Here is a 14,958-nt window from a genome sequence, read left to right on the forward strand (position 1 = left end):
CCCAGGGCAGTGGTTGAGTCACCATCCCTGGAAGTATTTAAAAGACGTGTAGATGCGGCGCTTAGGGACATGGTGGTGTTGGGTCAATGGTTGGACTCGATGATCTTGGAGGTCTTTTCCAACCTTTATGATTCTATGATTCTATACACTAGCTTCAAAACCCATGTTAGCCCCGAACCTCGTGCCCCAGCCCCTGTCCTGGGACAGGCTGCTTGCCCCCTTCATCGGCACCACTCCACCCACAGGAGCTGCGCACCCGGCTGTGCCGACAGGGAGCTGCCACCACCGACCCTTATCCAGGGGAGTTGTAAAGATGCTCGGCTGCATGTCTTGAGCAGGTCGCTGAAAGACTCGGAAAAACTGAGGCTACGGTTGACCTGTCTGCTGTACAGTGGAGGAGCAGAAGTGTCCCTACATGCAGGATTAACAGGCTGTTGTCCTTGCCAGGGCTGTTTGCCCACGTGCTGCTTTCTTTGTGGGTCTGGCAATGGCAGCCACAGTAGAGACACAGCATCCAGGGTGACCTTCAGTTATAAAGCACATCTTGTTTCACCTGAAGGTAAAACTTTTACAGTTTGCTCTCTGCCTATGAGGAAAGAAAATCAGAGGAAAAATCAGAAATTATTTTTGGGCAAATTATTTTCAGGCAGAACAAGAAAAATAAAAAAAGACCTCATTATGAAATATTTCTTTTGATAGATGACATATACTTGAGATACACATTTAATATACATCATCTTTTTATGTGTGTGTGTATATATATGCGCATGCGTGTGCACATATGTATGTATATGCATGTGAATACATGGTGGGGAGAGGTGAGTTGGATTCAGCGCTCATTAGCAGCTTGCAAGGGACACACGACGCCAATGACTCGCTAAAGCACAGGCCCTCTGAGCCTCCAGCAAAGGCTCAGGCTGGTTTGGCCGAGGCACCAGTTCCTCAGCCTGCCCCCCACCCCTGTGAAACACACTGGGACGAGACCTGGCACACAGACCCCAAAAGGGCCCACACTGCAGGGTATGAGGTGAGGGGGGACCAGGCACCTCCCTGCCCACCTCTGCACCCGCAGGGCTTAGCCCAAAGCCACGTGTGAGGTGGGCTGTGAAACAGGGAAGGAAGGTGTCTGGTTAACAGCCCGGGGCATTCGTGGCCCATCTCTACGCATTTTCTGTGTGAAACATTCAAGTCTGAAAGACTTCACGAGTAGGATGAATAGTATTTTCTAGACAGAAAGCCAGTGTTATGAAAGAGGCATGAGCAGCTACAATTGTCTGCAGGCCACGTCTCACCTCCTTTGCACTCTCCAAGCAGAGCAGCTCCCCAGCTCCACCACGGTGGGGTGGGCTCCCCCTCTGCCTGGGACAGCGGTGGGGTGGGCTTCCCCTCCACCTGGGACAGCACCGTCCTCCCACGGCTCCCACCAAGCATGCCGGGGTGATGCTAATTTCCACCTCAGGAAGATAGCCACAATTAGCCAAAGAGCAGCAAATGGAAAGCTGAGGGAGAGGGCTGGAGGGGAAGGTGGGAAAAAGTTGGCTTGCCCATTGCTCTCGGAGCCGGGGAGAGCTGGGGGAGGAGAGAGGGAGAGGATGTTCCTCATGTAAAGCAATTTGTTTGCTAACTTTGCAACCCTCTTCAAGTACAGACAGGACCAAAACTCCTGGTACAGGGAACACACCAGAACCAAGGCCCAGAAACATCTTTCAAGCCTCCTCCCCCCTGCCTGGACAAAGAAAAGAAGATTATCAAGATGCTTTATTCCTTTGCAGGGCACTATTCACAACAGCTATTCTTTGCTTCCCTGCGAGGTCTGCTCTTTCCTTCCAATTCACCTGGAAAGCAACTGTTCTCCCTTCCCCTTCTCTCCTGTCCTGGTCTGGGAATGAAGCAGAGCCCACATGCAGCTCCTCTGACAGCCAGCCTCTGGATCCTCCCTGCACTGCACTTAGGAGCCAAACAGGGTGCTTGCAGCAGAGTGCTGTAGGGGCAGGGACAGGGAGATGCTCTTCTCCCTTCAGGAAATGAATGTGATGGCTCCCACGCCTGCTCCCAATGGCCTTTCCTAAGGCTGGCTCATTAAATCCCCTCCTTCCACGCTGCTGCTGCTGGATGAAAGCTTGGTGACAGAAGTCTGCCCCGGCATGCTGGGATCCAACAGGCCAGAGGCAGTGGGGAGGCTGGGATGCAGGAGCAGCTCAAGAAGTTGGCACAGGGCTCTCCACTCCTGGGTGCCAGCACAGAGCTGCAAGCTGGGCTTATGCCTGCTTGCAAGGGGAAGCCAAAGGCTCCCATGACATCAGGCCCCTGTGAGTTTAGCTAGGAGGGATGTAATGCCCGTCCTTTGCTGCATACAGGTCTGAGGGTGGTCCCTAAAGCCACAACCACCACCACTGCTTTTGAACAATGCTGTTACTCAGCAGCAGTTAGTCACAACTGGAGAGATTTTCTGTGTAGTGAGCGGTCACCAAACGCCTTTGCCAGCACCAGGAGCCAGCCACAAGCTAAAAGGAGAATATGGGCTTAGTGGACACATTCTCTTCTAGCTCCTTCAGCATCAGCCAAAGCAAGGGGCTAAAACTTCTCCCTCTCCAAACAAACTCATTCTTTCCTTACTGCAGGCTGGCTTCAAACTCTGAATACAGTGTGTTCTGCTACGCCTCCTCATCCAAGCTTGGCACATATGATAAGCACACTTATTTTACCCATCCAAGGTACCTTTGAATGGCTGGGAATTTTCTGTCATCGTTTTGGAGCCCACGTTCCCCCTACATAGGGAAGAAAGCTAGCTCTGCCTGCACAGGAAGCCTACCTTGTTTCTCTTAATCTAAAATAAGTTCCACATTAAACCACACCTGCTCTGTATTTGTGTTCAGGGAGAAACTACAACATGAGAAATCTAGAAGCAGAAGCAGAAAGAGAGCCACTGGCTTCACTGCTATTCCCCGCATCCCTTCATGGGTCAGAGCATCTATCTGAAGTACCACGCACTTGATGATAGAGGGATCTAGCTGCTGCTTCAGGCTAGAGGAGTTTCTGAACATCCAAGTCCATTGAGAGTTGCAGGGATTTCCAGCCTCTTCCAGTCAACATTTAGATACCCAAAACCTTTCCAGCACCAAAGGACTGACTTCTGCCCCCCTGAGCAGCCGCTGCATACATATGCAGCTACCCGCAAAGGAGAACAGCTGTAAGCGATGTCCCCACAACCCAGCTGGGCCATGCCAGTGCAAGCTCGGCTGTGTTTTCTCACAGTGTCTTGCTCAGCAGCAGGTGGGGAGAGAAAAAGAGGGCCTTGGCTGCAGACCCCCTTTTCTCTGAGCACCTGGGACTGGACTCCAGTTGGGACTCAAGGTGGTTTTTACTTACTGAGAAATAGGACAGCTTATTTTGCTTGTTGAGATGCACTTGCCATAGCACACATTTTTATTTGTTTTTTAAACACACCAACCCACTATCAGCAGTGTTCTAGTATTTAGTCACATCTGCTGCACTCCTACCTTTCAATCTCATTCCTGGTGAAGCCTCCTCACCTTCTTCTCACCTGCAGCAAGCACAAGTGTTGTGCCTCTGGCAGAATCAGGAAAGGAGAAGAGAAATTAAAGCAGTGGCTATTCCCAAGTGAGTTACAATCCCTCCTCTCTGGCAATCTTTCCAGTAATCCTGCTCCTCCATCTTGCTACAAAAGCCACAGCATTACCACCTTCTTACCATGTGGTTTTAATTCTCTTACAGCCTCAAATGCTGCTGAGGTGAGTGCACCTAAGAGCACAGCCTACCTCTGACACCCAGGGTCCTTGAGTGCTTGTGAACCCTCCCAAAGACAGAACTCTACTGTAAGTGCTATCACCCTGTTTGCAGCTGTGCTTTCAGCAGTGACTCTAACACAAGCCTCCAGCCACACTTCCATCAGGACTGAGAGCGCCAGCACCTTTTTTGAACAGGGCCTAATCCCATCGCAGCGAGTCAGTTTTCTCACACCCACCGTAAACAGCTCATTTTCAAGCCCCCTTATTAAAATGGAGATGCTAAAAATATTTACTCCTATTTTGCAGAGCTTAGAACAAAAACCACCAAAAACCAGAACCTGTTTTCCTGATGCCAGAGGAGCAGGGTCTGGCATCTCCTGCAGGTAGCCGCTGACGTACAGAGGAAAACTGTAGGCCCTCTCCTGCCCCCAGAATTAACGATGAAGAAACCAATGGGAGCAGCAGCTCTAGGAGAGGACCTGTTCCTCTGCTCTTGGGTGGTTTCCACAGAGACGTTTGAGGCAGGGGTGCAGTCAAGAAGAACTCAAGGGTAAGCAAGTTCACTTATTATTTTAAGCAATGCAAAGTTTGCACTTTTTATAATACAGCAAAATAAGAACACATGACCCTGCTGAGTTAGTTATTGCAACACCTCTGAGTTAGCAAAAAGGTGCCTTTGCTAATCCCACAAAATGGCCTTTATAATTTTTCTTCCTCTGAAGTGCCAGATCTGCCAACATTGAAAAATGAGATGTTGGTTCCAGCACTACGGCATGTCCTCCACTTAGTACTGCTGACAAAAAGGAGCAGAAAGGACTCAGACCTGACCAAGTACTCAGCTGGATCTTTCTCCGTTTCAGCTTTAGAGTTAAGCCTGCAGTAAGAAGTAAACGAGTTAGTTAATATAGAAGAAGGGATGTTATCTCAGTGAGCAAAAAGGCACTGCAGGTTCAACAAACTGCATGTGGTTGCTGAGCTCATGGTCCCACCTGGCCCCACTTATGGTGACTGTCATCCCAACAAGCCACCTCAGACCCAGCTCTCAGGTGACTGACTACGGCCAATTCCTCTGGCTCAGTCATTTCTCCCATTCATGACCACAACTCAGACTAGATGGGTAACAAATTGTGTGTGGACTAGGTGAAAAACTGCAGAATTATCCTTCTGCCAAGTGTATCAGGTGGAAGATGCTGAAAAGAATAGCATCCTTCACAGTCACACCAGCACAACGAAGCACTGAGTCTCCAGGCAAGCCCCAGGACCTGCCTGAAGCTAAGCCTTGGACAAAACTTTCAGAGCATGGCCACCTTCTTGAGAGCAAACTTTTCCTTACTAGACACAACATGAGCCATCCTCTGTCCTTCCCCTAACCACAGAAAGTGACTGCTTGAAAAAGCATTCAAAACAGACAATGTCCGTGAAAAACTATCATCTTACCTCCAAAGAGGTACATCAATGTTACACTAGTGTCCTAAGCAGAAAGCCCGCCTACCATCTTGAGCAAAAAAAAAAAAGCCATTACTTTGTAGCTGAAAATTGCTACCAGCCTGTGTCCCCTGTGTGCTGTGCACAGCAATGCATAACACATACCAGCAACCATTTATCTTTTATTATTGACTTCTGACCCTAAGGGCAGTTTCCATTTCTTGTCCACTTTCTCTGCTCTAGAAGCAGCACATACTGGAGGCAGCGGGGCTGGCGTTGCCTTCCTTTCTCTGCCATTTACTTCTGTGCAAGAGCAAAGCCTTGGGGCAGTGAGCACCAGGGGAGCGCCAAAGCCCTGTCCTTCAGCAGGAATCACTCCCCGGTGTGGAACAGCCTGGAGGCTTCGTGCATCTTGTGTAGAGGATGAAATTAACCCTTGAATTGACCTTAGCAGGAGCCACCATTCACACTGAAAAGCAGGCCAGACAACACAAAAGAGAATCAGCAGGCTTCTTGTTTGGCAGTGTCTGCAAATGAAACCATGTTTTAAAGTGTCTCTGAAGGGGACAACAGGAGGAGAAGTTCCCAGGTGATAGCCAGAAGGTGGAGGTGGTGGAAGAATGGCCACAGGCTTTTCAGACCCAGTCTAGCTGTTCTGCAGCTTCTGAAAAGAAATCTTAGAGGTGCAAACCATCCTATATCTTCTCCTACCCTTGGTCACGAGGGAACAATTTAGGGAACTCTCCTCAGTGGAAGGAGTTCTCATCTCATTCCCGGTTTTCCCAGTAGGAAAAAGCGATCTGACCCAGGATTACCAGTGAAGGTTATTTGAACAGAGGTGGGTTGCTCCCTAAGCCATCTTCCTGTTACTGCATTGCATTAAAAATACAGAGATAACATTGAAATCGGTAATTCTGTGTCCTTTCAAACAGAATAAGGAGACAGTCAATTAAGATGCTATAGTGCATAGACCCAGCTCTGTGCTGACTCGGCCAGGGAGCTTACGGGGTAGTAGATTCCTCTGCAGGACTAGTATCTGCAGCAAGGAACAACTGATGGCAAGCACCTCACTGCAGGTGGCTTAGGGCATGCCTTGCTGGTTACACAGAGAGCTGCTCACTGGCTTCAGGTAAGCAAGTGGGAGATTTCTTCTTTAGGTTTGATACATCCTGGCTTTAACTTTATACACATTTTAAAAGTGGAATTGGGTAGCAAGGGTGAAAGCATTTTACATACAGCCAGTCCTTTTAGAGGTGATGTTAAGCACGTAACACAACAGCTCAGTGAAGCAGAGGAAGTACAGTGGCAGTAAATGAGCATGTCGCAATGATTTGTCTCAACTCCTGCAGAGGCAATTTAACATCAGTTCAGTGACAGTGTATCAAGAACAGACAGGATTTCACTCTAGTGTCAGCGTAACTTTTATTTATTTATTGCTGTCAATACGCACAGTAAAGGAAGACCCAATGTGGCTACCTCCCGAGTACAATACTTCAGTAAAGTCTGATATTGCGGCTTTTGATGGTAACAGATCAAAGGTGCTGCATTCACAAGCTACACTAACTGCCTGAATTACAGACACGCTGCCTGGCTGTCCTTTTTTCTGTCCCTTCCAGCACCACATAATATAGACCTTGTAACTGGAAAATAGCCAGAGATGATGTGAGGACAGTGTAAAGGGGAAAACCAGCTCTGTATTGCTTTCTCACAGCCCTTCAGCCTTGTAGGAGCAAGAATTCATTTGTGGCTTTCTAGCACGCAACCACGAGTGGAAAAAACACAGAAGGATCAGGTATGCTAAGGAGGGATGCAAATTCTCTTTTCCTATCGTATCACCTGTCACCACAAAAATGTCAGCCTTCAGTGCTGGACCCTCTGATTGTATAAAACCTCCCATTGCCTGGCAGAAGGATACTGGTCAGCAACTGCCTGAAATGGAAAGTACAGGCTGTGCCTTCAATGCTGTTCCTCTGATCACACCAGAGTGACTCCCTCCAGGAGCATCACACCCTCCCAGTATGCTCCTCCACCCAGCATCAACGCCTCTCCTCTGACTGGCAAGCCAGGGCTCCCTTCCCAGCCTCATCCCTGATTTCTCCCTAGAAACAGCACTGAATTGGTAGGGAATGACTTAGGTGGCCAGAAGCCAAAGCCTGGGACTGGACAGTGTCACAGTCTGCATGGGACAGGTAAGGAGCTACCCCGGTGTCACTGGACATATGTAATACCCAGGGGTACTGATGAGGGGTACAACCCTGAAAGCCCCAATAAATCTGCACTTAAGACCCCCTGAGCCCTAACTGTACCTCTGCTGCTAACTTCATTCACCTTTGTATTGCTTATTCCTTTGTTTCCCAATTTATACCACGGGGATAACAGCATCAGTCTGAGTGTGCTTGTCATGTGCTCTGTAAGCACACCAGGCAGTGCTGTCACTATAGCATGGGTAATTATTAGCCAGCTGCTTGCTTAAAATAGGTGGGAGAGGCTGCAAGGTTTCCACAACAAAGTGATTCCTCTCCTGTAACATACAGGCAGGGCAAATACTCCCCTACACTAAGCACACGGTGAGCACTTGGGAGAGGCCAGAGGCCAGCCAGAAGCCCCTCTCTGAATAGGCTGTCCACAGTGCCTCTCCCAGTCCAGCCTTGACTTGCCAGAGGTCCCAGTTTGACTGAGGTAGCCTGGATTGCAATTAAGAGGACTGGTAGAGAGCAGTACAAAGCCTTGGACGCAGGCTATTCAATGCAGCACATACAGAGATGACTTTCCCCACCTCCACAGCCCTGACAGCTTGCTGCTGACAATGTTTAATTCTCCAAGTGGTAGTGGACAGTGTTGCTGGACACTCCTCACCCACCTGTCCTCCAGCGTGTTTTACAGAAGTGATGAGGAAACCATCAGAGCTGAGTCAAAGGCTCCTCCACACTGAATCTGCCTATAGATAACACCTTCTGCAGCACATAGCTCTCCTCCTTCTGGCAGTGACACAGCCAGATGTCGCAATGCAAAAAAAGTGCAAAGGTGGCCCCAGGATGTTCTGCCCACAGTCAACACAACGCAACCCTCCCTCCAGCTTGCATCGATGTCGCTGAGTTACCTATAAGCTCTTCTCTGCACATGATCCTTCTTGCAGCCAAATCCACAGCATCCTCAGGTTGTCTTCACCTTGTATTGCTACCGTTTGCTTGAAACGATGTAGCATCAAGAGGTGGTCCTGTGTTTGATATTATCGCCTGTGCTTGGGAGGCTGGGACTGCTGCCGTCTTCAGGAAGTGTGCCAGGAAACATGCCCCACCAAGCTGCTGATTGACTGGGGGTGTGCAGCAAGCCATTTCCCAGAGGGGATCAGGCAGAACAGGGTAAGCTGTGTCCAACTGGGGAGGTTATACTAGCTGGAGCATAGGCTGATAAAGGGCTTTCTCAGAAGCACTTGTGTTTGCCAGACAGACTAGACAGGAAAGGAAAGAAGAGGCACTTCCTAAGCTACGGTCTGTGATTCACTTTAACACTGACTGTGGTATCTTGGCAAAACGTGGCTTAACGTAAGCAGCTGAAGCAAACAGATCTGGAGTGTTCAGCAGAGAAGGTCTGCCAGGCTACAGGGAGCATTCAAACTAAAGCAGAGCCACTGAGGGAATTGCCTACACATAACTTTCCCCCACTGTCCCCACCAAAGGGCAAATCTCCCTTCTGACCCTAGCGTCCGATGGCATAACTTTTGCAGAGCTGAATGACAAGTTGAGATCAGAAGCCCCCTCCCAACAAGAGTCACTTTTCATCCCCCAAAGCAGAATTCTTTTGTGACCTCATGATATGATAGAGAGTTTCCCTGAAATGCTGGTCCCGACTCAGTCTTTTGGCTGCTTCTTTCAGCTCCTCAATGTTTTCAGCTTCTGCGTGCGAGAAGATGAAGGACTGGGACTGCTTCACTGAAACAACAGCAGCACAGAAAGGTCAGCACTCTCCGTCAGGGACACAAACTGAAGACAAAGCTTCACTAGAGCACGAGCCATGGGATCAACATGACTGAGAGCCTGGCAAGGGATGAGCTAACCATTGCATTCTAACATCCTCACCTTAATATTTTCAGAGGAGGAAAATGCTGACAGCATGGAAACATACTTTTCTTCTTTACAGCTGCCTCTGATTTAGGGTTCTACATAGAATCTGATCGAACCTCACAGGTAGCCACTCTGAGCACTGGATTGGACAATGTCCAGGTGCCCCTTCCAACCTAACTCAGTCTATGATTAAGCATTCAGATGAAGTCAGCTTTGAGCATGTTTTTTTAGGGGCCTAGGACGATCACAGCAGTTACCTTTCAACACACATGAAGAGACAGGCAACGGGTACACAGACTCAGTGCCTGCTTTCTGGGTAAGGAAGCTCTAAGTTTCTCTGTAGCTCCATTCTACTACTAGGGAATATGAAATATGAACCACATTTGCAGACCTTACTGCTCTGTCAGCCCCATCTGCACATATCTGCTCCTGCAGGATATAGAGTAAGAAGCTGCCCGATACCTACGGTCATTCCATGAAGCACTGGCTCTCCGGCGGTGGAAGCGGCAGCTCTTTATGCGACGAGTGGCAGCCTTGTGGATGTACACAGAGTTCTTCATGATCACAGGCATCTTGGCTTCCAGCTCAGCATTGCGGATGCACACTTCAAAGAACTCTGAGGAGAAGACACCACTGTGAGCAGGGACAGGAGAGGCACTTCAAGCAATGAACCAGTCACAAGGGACTGCACTCACTGACAGGCTGAGCCAGGTAATGATGTTCAATACCTCCCTAGATCTTCATGAACAACAACTCATGAAGCTCCAGAATATCATCAGAATTAACAAGTTCAAAGTGACAAAAACTTCCAGTCCCCAACAAGTGCATACTCAAATTATAGAAAGAAGTGCAACCCATCCATTCTCCATCAATCATTCCCACAACTGCTCATGGTTCAACTGCCAAAAGCCCCTGATATTATGGTAAAACTTCTCAAATCTCTTGCAACACAGGGTTCTGAAGCCTTGCTCGTCGCACTTTCTTTGAAGGACTTCTAAAACCAGTCAAGTCTAACTGCGGAAAGGGAGGTGTTGACAGCACGGGCACACACACCCAGGCCATACATGGCCAAGGATTTCTTAATAGCATAGCAAATACTAGCACATACGTACATACAGTACAGGCTCCACGCAAAGCCCCATGTCCAAACTCTGACAACATTATTCTGTCCCAATCTGCCACACAAGCTGCTTTTCCTGGCCCATTTCCCCTCTTATGGTCTAACTGACATATCTTCTGCCACTCCAGTCTTGCTGTCCTCCTGCCTGTTGCTGGTCCCTTGCTGTTCAGACGGCTCATGTGCTAACGCGCCCCAACTCTTACATGAAAAGGCAGGGCAGAGCTGCAGGAATCACTTGGAAAGACTGAGGCAATCTGTGCTGGGACTGACGTTAAAGAAAACATTGCTGGTCCCTCACTTTCTCTAGCATTTTGCTCATCGGTACATTTTTACTCTTTTGAAGAAAAGATCCCCCAAAATCTAAGATTGGAAATGAGTGTCAGGAGACATTCAGTGCTAGAGGTTGCTCACTTATGCCCTGTGCAGGTAGCTCAGCTCATCCACTTTAGCTCTGTTTTCTTACCAAGGCTCTGAGCCAGTGCAGAGCTCAGAATCGTGCCCTTTTGTCTCAGTTTAGAAATCTGATGTAGAAACTACTGAATAATACAGATATTTATAATTTACATATATAAATATATGTAAATAAAATAAGTATATTAAAACTATTTATACCTGTATTTATATTTGCATATATAACAGTGCTCAGAATGCTACAGGACTTTTTGACTTTTCTATATTGGACAATACATCCACCTTTCACTGAAATGAAGCCTTAACTACACAGATACAGCACCTTCATAACAGCTTCCCCCTGCACTTGCGCTATATTTGAGGATGGAAAACAAGCAAAATTGCACCCAATCAAAGCTGCTAGTGTAAATTCCCAAACCTGACTCAAGCCAGATGCGAGGATAATGCCCCATCTTACCAAAAAAAAAAAAAAAAAAAAGAGGCAAAGAAACAGGCATAAGCTGTGAGGAACCTGAGTCTTACATCTGACCTGTGGACTGCAGTTGTCTCAGCACAGCAGTGATGCCCTGATTCAGCTCTGAGTAAGGATCCAAACTTCACCTGCTGGGTCACCTACCAGCACATTGCTACAGCAACCACGCTCCTTAAACTGCTGATGTTCTCGTAAGCAAGGCTGAAAAAAGATTATCTTGAGGAGAATCAGAGGACACTAACTCAGACCTAGTCAGTCTTTACAGCTCTGCCACAGCTTCCCTGTTTGACATTTTGGAAAGCATTTGCTCATCTCTGCCCCTAGGTTTGTCTTCCACTCAACAGGGAAGTCTGGGATAATTTTGCCCTCCTTTGAGGACAAAACACCAAGTGCCTGCATAGCACATTCTGGCTCCTCAAAAAGGAGGTGTGCTTGAGGTACAAGGAGTTAGGAGTGCACATTATGTGCAGCTTTGCTAATTTGGGAACTTCTTTTTTGTGTCTGGGAAGATGGGTAGGAATATTTCCTCTCTCAGAGTTTGCTCATCAGTAGAGAGGACAGATGACTGACTTACTTCTCAAGTTACTGACATCTGCTTTCATCTTCTCCTCTTTCTCCTTGTTGCAATCCAGAGAATTTAAGCCTTGCTCCAAGCTCTGCAATGCTTCCTCAGCTTCTCTCAGTCTCTTCTCCAGATCCATGCGCACCTTCACCTCAGCCTGAGGAAGAGAATAAGCATTTCTGAAAAACAGCTTGCATCTCAAAAACCATCCTGCTAACTCACAAGGTCTGTGAGGGACCCAACAGGCAGGTGAAAATGAAAAGACAACAGTAAGGAAAACCAATAGAAATATTGTAAGACAACATAAAAGTTGTTCCTTTTGTCTTCAGATAGAATCTGAATTTGAAGTCCAGATTATTTTATTAATTCTCCTTTACTCCGACTTTCATTTTCACAGCTTCCCTCTCATTGTATGAACCATATGGAATCAGAAATGGTATTTCAACATGTGAATTTGTGCTTGCAGCTGAGCAGGAACAGGAGGACATTTTCCAGCTGAGACGGACTTGTCAATTCCCACAAAGGGGTGTACAGTACTTAGGTTATCCTTTATTTTGAACTTTTCTTGTGTTTTGTTTCTGAAACTGAGTAGTAGCTTAGCAAATGAGAATAACTAATACAGCTTATGTCAACTTAGCTTTAGTTTGGCCAAGTGGAAGGTTACAGGATAAGAAAAATCTTGGAGGTGCAGAAAAAAGAATTGGGGTTTTTTTTGGAAAAAATAGTTGTAGAAGGAGGTTGAGTGACATCACCTGCATTCCTCTGCTTTTGAACCCAAGTTCATGCAGATGTTCTTGAAGATTTACAAATCTTAAGACTGACTCTCTGAGCACAAGTGAGGAGGTAAGATTTCTGCTCAGTTCTGCAATGTATATATTAGCATTTCTTTGAAAGAATCTTTATTCTTGATTGTGTCTACTTTCCTCTTACTTTTTTCCTCCCTCCATCTTTAGATGATGCTTTCACAGTAGCAAATGAAAAGACTGAATGGGTTAATCAGACCTCAGAATGAGAAAATAAATAGTAGTGCTACATAGATATAACACGACAACTTCATGTGTTACCATGACATGAAGCATAGCAAATGAAGATTTGCAACCACAAAATGAAAACAAAATGAAAACAAAATAAAACCAAGTCTCCCACTTGATAGGGGATGAACTGAAAGGGAAAATGAGAGAACTCTGGGCCCAGGGACAGCAATATGCGACATATGCAGGAGATACCTTGAGGTCTCTCTCTGTCTGCTGCTTCTCCGCAGTCAGCTCCGAGAGCGAGTTCTGCAGTGCTTGCGACTGGGAAGAGTAAAACTCCCGCTCCTCCTCCAGTGCTCGGGACCGTTCCTCATTCTCCTTCATCCTGGTACATGACACAGCAAAGGAAGATGACCGTTCCCACCCCAGCACAACTCACAGGAAGGAAGGGGCTCAGTGTCATGATGGGGCATGCTTAACTACCTGGCTGCCCTGAGCAAAGAGGTGCTGACAGGAGCACTGTCTGTGTTTCACTTCAATAACACAGGCATTGCTGGAGAAAGCCAGGTGGACAGTTCTTGACTGGAACATTCTCAACCCCCAGACAAGGTCCAGGAGTACCAAACACTTCTCATGGACAAGTCCATGAACACCAAATGGACTCACATGCTTAAGTCCTGATTTGAAAGGAGCAGGCCCACGCGGCAGCAAGGAGTTCAGCTGCCCTGCCTCACTCCATCCCCTGTGAGGCATTTATAACCTGAACTCCTGCCATGGGAACCAGACAAGCTTCCAGACTTGTCTTGTGTTGGCAACCAAAAAGCAAGTCAGCAGATAGTCACATCATTTGGCACCACTAAGCCTGAGCAGGGCAGAAGTGTCCTCTTCCCTTTACCGCACCCAAGAACAGAAATTATAAAGGATCTTGCCTCTCTGCAGGTCTCAGGATAAACAGGGGAACAGTTTTGAAGTGGTCCTAATTTTAAGCCTGGAAATATTTAGCCATACCCTTTCTGATTGCCTCCCACCTGTGAGGGGGAAAACTACCTCTTTTCCCCCCACCCTCTTCACACTGGATCGCATCTTGTCCCACATCCCTCTCTCTGTAAGAGCCCCTGCCCCCACTTCACCTCTTCTCTGCCAGAAGTTTCTCCTCCAGAAGTTGCTGCATCTTCTCTTCAATCTGTTGCAGGCTGCAGTGCAGTCCCCAGATGGGGCTTTGCTCCTTGCTGGGGCTGGTTGGAGGTGGGAGCTGGCTCTCATTTTCTTCCAGCATCTCCAGCATTTGCTGCTTTTCCAGGGAGAGCTCCTTGAAGAAGGGCAGAGATTGTGAGTATCAGCCAAGTCTAACGTTTCCGCTCCTGTTCCTGCCTGGCTCCTCACTATTGGGTCCCTCCATCCTTACGTCCACATGCCTCATTCAGGTTAAAAACAGGAACAACAAAATCTGGTTTTCATTTCGTATCTGCCTCATGAGGAGCAAGCCTCCACCATAGCCTTCGCTATGCAAGGGGGCGAGAACCTGCAGGCTCCTTTGACATGATATGCTAGTAAGGACCCAGCTCAGGGACGGGAGCCTTGTGCTTCCCTAGTGCATCACTGATGCAGGCAGCTTCCCTGCCTTCCCTCATCACCTTGCTTCTCAGCGTGAACTAGAGGCATCCCCTCTGTGGCACTTCTAACTGCGGGGCAATAGGACATATCATGCTGTTTTCCTGTGAAGTGTTTGGTCCGGTGTGCAACTAGGGCATGAATGGTCCTTCCCTAGCTTTCCAGTTCTTTTTTCATACCCATAACTGCGGGCAAAGGAACATCAGCAACAGATTTTTGGACAAACTTGCGGGATCTGACACGAACATTAAGGATGACATTGAGGCTTCAGAAGGGCAGCTGTGTGGAAATTTCACAAACAATATACATTTAGAAAAGCCACTTTCCACCAATCCACCAAAGTGATACCAAGTAAGGAAAGGGTTTAATACAACACTCCGTTTCCTAAATTCCCATGAGGTACATGATTCCCTGGGAACCATGCTCCCTTCTGTGAACAAGGAATGCCTCTCTGCTGCTCCAATTTCCACCAGGACTTAGGGAGTTGCAGTTAAAAAAAAAAAAAACCAAAACCAGAAAGCTTCAGTTTGGCTGCTTGTGAGGGTAATGTGTTTGGGTGGGTGTTTCAAA

General features: G+C 47.6%; 1 protein-coding gene across 1 annotated transcript in view; it reads right to left on the reverse strand.

Moving 5' to 3' along the window:
* Positions 1–8,937: 8,937 nt before the first annotated feature.
* Positions 8,938–14,958, reverse strand: part of PLEKHD1 (pleckstrin homology and coiled-coil domain containing D1) — a 27,338-nt gene continuing 21,317 nt past the window's right edge. Inside the window, exons 9-13 of the mRNA XM_009279281.1 lie at positions 13,908–14,086; positions 13,030–13,162; positions 11,816–11,960; positions 9,705–9,854; positions 8,938–9,106 (exon numbers count right to left, since the gene is read on the reverse strand). Coding sequence (XP_009277556.1) covers positions 8,946–9,106; positions 9,705–9,854; positions 11,816–11,960; positions 13,030–13,162; positions 13,908–14,086 — 768 coding nt within the window. The 3' untranslated portion in view covers positions 8,938–8,945. The remainder of the gene's footprint in view (positions 9,107–9,704; positions 9,855–11,815; positions 11,961–13,029; positions 13,163–13,907; positions 14,087–14,958) is intronic.

Source organism: Aptenodytes forsteri, unplaced genomic scaffold (assembly GCF_000699145.1).
Source record: "Aptenodytes forsteri isolate BGI_AS27 unplaced genomic scaffold, ASM69914v1 Scaffold3, whole genome shotgun sequence".
Lineage (NCBI taxonomy): Eukaryota > Metazoa > Chordata > Aves > Sphenisciformes > Spheniscidae > Aptenodytes > Aptenodytes forsteri.